Source organism: Populus trichocarpa, chromosome 18 (genome assembly GCF_000002775.5).
Source record: "Populus trichocarpa isolate Nisqually-1 chromosome 18, P.trichocarpa_v4.1, whole genome shotgun sequence".
NCBI classification, from domain to species: domain Eukaryota; kingdom Viridiplantae; phylum Streptophyta; class Magnoliopsida; order Malpighiales; family Salicaceae; genus Populus; species Populus trichocarpa.
Genome location: NC_037302.2, coordinates 5,032,403 through 5,037,881, shown reverse-complemented (window position 1 = coordinate 5,037,881; position 5,479 = coordinate 5,032,403). Strand labels below are relative to the sequence as shown.

Below are 5,479 nucleotides of genomic sequence, written 5' to 3'. Positions count from 1 at the left end.
TGTCAAATCTTTTGCTATGATAATGAGGAGTGTATTGTTGTCGCCATTGAATACATACTTCAAATTGTCGGGCAATTTGGTCCTTATTTTTATTTTATTTTATTTTGTTAAAGATATTTTTCTTTTCAATTTCACTTCAATCAAAAATTTATTTTTATTTTTTATGTCAATTTTCATCCTTATTCTTTTGATTTTTGATCCTTTTCCTAATTTGGTTTTCTTTTCAATTTAACCTTTCAATCAAATATAAGATTTATTTTGTATTTTAATTTTGATCTTTATTTTTTTAATTGTTATTTTTTATTTTGAATCCTTTCGTATAATTGAATTTATTTTTTTAATTTTATCTTACAATATTTGATTGGTTAAGAGTTAAGTTTCATAGTTTTTTAGATATGGTGTTTTGAGTCTAATAACACGGGTTACAAGTTTGAAAAATTAACACGAGTTGACAGTTATTGTTTAAAATAGGTTTTAAAATTTTTATATTTTTTTTATCGAGTTATTCCAATCTCATGATTTAATCTGCGAGTTTAATGTGATATTCTGAATTAACTTGACCTTTATTATTATGGTTACAGGTTTATCATGGTAATTTTGGTTGATAAATTGTATAAGCCTGGGACTTGATTGATAATGAATATACAAGTCTGTGACTAAATTGAGATTTCCCGGTAATATAACTTTACTCTCTCCCTCTCTCTGTTGTCACTCTTCCCAACCAACCCGAACCGTCCCTCCTCCCAGGCGGCCGCAGGGGGCAGCAACGGTTACCCCAGACACCGGAAAACAGCAGCAACTAGCAACAACAGCAGCCAACGGCACGACGGTGGTGCCAGCAACCTTCATCGTCTCCAATCTCCCTCGCAGGGCTCATACCAACCTACAATGGTATACCTTCTGTCATCCCTCTTCTTTGCTACCTTCATTTCTATTTTTTTGCTTTATTTCCCTCCTTTCCCTTCTTTATTATTGTTGTTGTTGTTGTTGTTGTTGTTGTTGGGAGTAGCTGTTTTGCCGGAGACCGCCTAGTTTGTGTATTTCCGGCGAAGGAGATATTGTCAATACCCCTAAACTGTAATTGTTGTGTGTGTGTGTATGTTGTCAGTTGATGGAAAGCCCAGATAAAAGCTCTTCTTCTTATCAATTACAAAGCCCTGGGTGGAGTTCTTCAACGCTGCCTCCATCAGTAACGCGGCTGTGGAGACCAGCTACTCAGCGAAACCTGAGAAACCAATGGTCAAAGTTGGCCTCTTACAGGTTACAATGGGTCTCTTCCTCTTCTACTGGAAGATCACATGCTACTTCTCTTGTTAACACTTATCTCTCGCTAAGGTATTGCCAGCTAATCTTCTTTGTCCTTTATAGTTCCTTTCTTTTGGTTCTATTGTGGTATTTTTTGTTGCGGTGATGCTTTTTTTTTTAATTTTTTTTTCTGTGTATTGTTTTTGTGTGCATTTGATTTTTATTTAATTAATTATAGAGTGTCATATAATGGTCGAATTTGTATTCAGATATATACCTTCAATGGAGCTTGGTGTTTTAAGCGACATGCTTGATCTTCGAAAGAAAGCTAGTTCAAAGTTGCTTAAACAACAGGTCATTTTTCTCCTCTAGTTCTTGTTTGGTATTGAATTGAAACAAAATTCTTGTGCAAATATGTTAAGCATGAATTTGCCTTGACTCCTTGCTTATAGCCTTGTACTTGATCTTATCTCCTTTTCTTTTTTCCCCCTATAGGAGCTTTATAGGCGCAAACTCTTGTCATCTTACAGGGATTTGGTATGTACACTTTGGTATACTTAATTTTTTTTAGTAATTGTGAATGTGTCTTAGCATGTAACTAAAAAAAAAAAACAAAAAACATTTTATTGATAAGAAACTATTTTGCAGTAATATTGAGTTATGGTACGGAGCCAACCTTCTGCTTGATTTTTGTAGATCCCCAAATTGTGAGGAAGAATCATATAATGAAAAATATTTTATAGCATTATAAGACTTTTCCATATGTTCAGTAATGCATGTCCTTTGTACATAGGCCTGATCATACTTAGTATTATAGAGGAGGAATTTCTGATACCTTTAAAATGTTTCAAGTAAAATACTCAAGCTGCTAAAATTTTGTATTTAGTAGGATAAAGTAAGCTCTTGATATATTCTCTATTCTTTACTAAGCTAAGCTAAATACAGAACGAAGGCCTCTTATAGCACTATGACCTAAAATTTGACAATAGGATTTTAGAATCCAACCGCAGTATGCATGTGTTCTTCAATGTCTTGGAGAATGATCCTTATTTCCACTCTTGATATTAAGAAAGGAAATAAGGATGACATCTGATTTAGTTGTCATCATAACAAGGATCAAACTACACAATTGAATGAGCATTGAAATCTTTTCTAAGACCCAACGTTGAGCATTTTTTGCTGAGAGTAAATATCTTAGATTAAAATCTCAAGAACTTTTCTAAATAATTTGGTTTGGTTGTATTTATTGTATTTGTTGTGAGATTTTCTGTAGGTTGCTGTTGTAACTTACATGGTCAACACTAGTAGATCTATGAGATGTTATGTCAAAGGGACAAGCAGCAGTCCACTTGTACAATTTTCATGTAGTTCTGAGGATAAAAATGATGCTGGTGATGGTGGCGGCATCCCAGTTTTTGCATTTTGGTCAATCTCTTCTTTTGGTATGTGAATATCCCCAAACCTTCAAAACTTTGGCCATTGTTTGTCAAGTTTTGATGTGGCCATTCCTATTAATGGTATGGTGTTACCATTTTTGTTTAAAATCTTCAAAACTTTGCCCAGTGTTTGTCAAGTTTTGATGTGGCCATTCCTATTAATGATATGACATTACCATCTTTTTTAATTAACAACATATGACATTAACAATGTGTCATCTATTTTATATCTTTATTTTTTAGCCATGTCTACTTTGTTTTTTTGAATTTTATTAAGTTCTAATTTCAATCATCAATGAGTAGAATGTAATCCAGCAACAACAACAGTAACAACCATAAAGCCCAAACTAGTTAATATGGATCGTTCTCCGCCATTCAACCCCACCATGAACGAAATCCACTTCAGTATCGAGAGATTTTAGATCCTTTGATACCAGTCCCATCCACCATCTTAGCTCTCAGTCTTCCCTTTCCCACTGTTCAGCAGCTTGTAATATGCAGCTTAGGAATTTTTTGGGTGGATCCATGGCCATCCATTTTCTGGGATTTTTTATTTTGAAATATAAAACAACCCTTTTCATCCACTTGATTGATATTTTTTATAACATTTGTTAGAGTGTTGAAGAGAAAGAGAATAGGTCTAAAAGTGGAAAACTGGATGAACAATTCCACATTAAATAGACTCCAAAATTTCAGATTTGAAGCATTGATGGGTGGCTAATTGATTAGTTGTCAATTATTATTTTTTGTCCCAACTTTTCTGTCCAGTTCTTTTCATTAGGTTGTATCTCGAAATGTCTTTTCATTTTAAATGTTAAAGAAATGTCTGTTAGTTTTTCACACCTTTGGTTAATGATTTTAATCTTTGAATGATTTCAGAGCAGTTAGCAGATGAGCTTGTTCTAATGTTTATATCTGAATTAAGTTTAAAGGTACATGTTGGTTGTTTTTCCCATGATGAAATCCCATGTGATTTGGTCTTTGGATTCAAGGATCTCTCTTTGTTTGGGATTCTTATTTGCAATTTTCTTGGGTATTCTTTGGCTTTGGCAGCGCGCGCTTGTTGTGGAGTTATTTACCATTAGTTGTGAAGCTCTGGAAGTTAATGAGTTCTGTTGGTTAAATGAGCTTTATCCTGGAGAATTTGATGATTTGAGAAAATGCAACTTGTTTTCCGAGGATACTTGTGGACCAGTCCCTCCAAGACTGATGGAAGGGAAATCTGATATGCCTCCCTTAAAATTTAATAGCCAACCAAACCATGAGAATTTGCAGGTATATGGCTGATTTATTTTCATAAAATGTTCTAATATGTGCATTGAAATGTTATACTTGCATTGTCAAATAACCCGCACTAAGTACATTGAAACTCCTAAGGGTACACCACATATTATTTCATTCCTAACTGTTAGCCATGCAACAGATATTGTCCTGTTATATATTTCACTTATTTGCTAATATGATTCCATTTACGTGATTTATGCCAACTGCTCGAGTGCATTGCATTACAGGTTTATCTAACAACATGGCTTGAAGAGCTGAACATAGACACCCATAGGTAAGCTCAAGCTATTTAAATGTCCTTTTGTAATATAGGATTAACATCAAATATCACCCTTGATATTTATTGTAGCTGTAACTTTATTTATGAAAACTAAAGTAAAGAAATTAGTAATTTATTTTGCCACTCTGAAAATCTTATCATTAGTTATTCAATGCATTTGTTTAATTGTTTATTCATGTTGATCTGAATTAGTTGTGTATTCTTTCTGTAGGGTCGATGAAATGTTTGCAATACTTGAGGAGGAAATGCATGTTCGTCTTTCATAGTCTCATTTCCTAGGAAAAGAACCATAATGAAATGGCATCATTTACCTATCCTCTGAACCGTCTGGACCAAAGTTTTGAGTCTCTTAAGAAGGCAACTGTTGCAACCACACAAGGATTTGCAAAATACATGAAGCTGAACTTTAGCTAAGGTAACAGGCTACAGGAGCAGGAAAATAGTTACTTACCTAAGGAGACATCAACTGCCCCATTAATCCTGTTGTTGCCACGTTATTAGGAACTTCCCAACAAGGCGCATCTGCAGTGATCTCATGAGGTGGTTGTGCTACAAGAAGAATGCTAAAGTTAAGTGCTTTGAGAGGGCCATAGATGGCAAGGACAACCTTGATGTGGTGAATATATCGGTACCAAATTTATGGTTTTTAAGAAAGATTGTTGAGTATATTTATTTATTCTAGAAGCCTGCCGCCTGCCGCCTGCCGCCATGTTCATTATAGTTTTCTTTTATATGTGTGCTCAGTGGCTAAGCTGTCTGTTATAGCAAAGTTGTGTTGATCTTTTGGCTAAATATAAGATTAGGTCCGATCTGAAGCAAGCCTGAGTAATATAATTTCAAGTTTGGTTAGTGAAATTTATTCTGTATGCTGCAGCAAGCATTGTTGCACTCTCATTTTGTGGACGGGAGTGTTTGATTTTTTGTTTCAACATGATTTTCAAAATCAAGCATTGTTGCCCTCTCATTTTGTGGACCTATGCGGGACTGTTTGATTTTGTGGCTCAACATGATTTTCAAAATGCCTTGAAAAAACATTAAATTGAAAAAATATTAAATTGATATTTTTAGATGTTTTTAAATAATTTTAATAAAAAATATTATATTAATATATTTTTAATTGAAAAATACTTTTAAAAAACATCTTTATATTACCACACATTTTACATGTGGAAGATGTAGTTTCTCTATTCTTTGCATTTCTTTTGTAAAAGCTTTATGAAGGGTAGCCTTTTTT

The 5,479-nt window shown here is 33.9% G+C and overlaps 1 protein-coding gene across 4 annotated transcripts; it reads left to right on the top strand.

Moving 5' to 3' along the window:
* The first annotated feature begins 653 nt into the window (after nucleotides 1–653).
* On the top strand, nucleotides 654–5,100 carry LOC7463759 (uncharacterized). Of its 4 annotated transcripts, XR_002978944.2 has the most exons (10): nucleotides 656–891; nucleotides 1,109–1,335; nucleotides 1,515–1,599; nucleotides 1,741–1,782; nucleotides 2,519–2,687; nucleotides 3,561–3,613; nucleotides 3,735–3,956; nucleotides 4,193–4,239; nucleotides 4,457–4,660; nucleotides 4,747–5,100. XR_002978944.2 is itself a non-coding variant. In XM_002324143.4 (9 exons), the coding sequence occupies exons 2-9, from the start codon at nucleotides 1,112–1,114 to the stop codon at nucleotides 4,509–4,511; spliced, it is 897 nt and encodes a 298-aa protein (XP_002324179.1). In that variant the 5' UTR covers nucleotides 654–891; nucleotides 1,010–1,111; the 3' UTR covers nucleotides 4,512–5,100. The 4 variants fall into 4 exon arrangements, 3 of the variants coding, with proteins under 3 accessions (XP_002324179.1, XP_024445552.1, XP_024445550.1); XM_002324143.4 differs by having other exon boundaries at nucleotides 654–891; nucleotides 1,010–1,335; nucleotides 4,457–5,100; XM_024589782.2 differs by having other exon boundaries at nucleotides 4,457–5,100.
* Nucleotides 5,101–5,479: the final 379 nt, after the last annotated feature.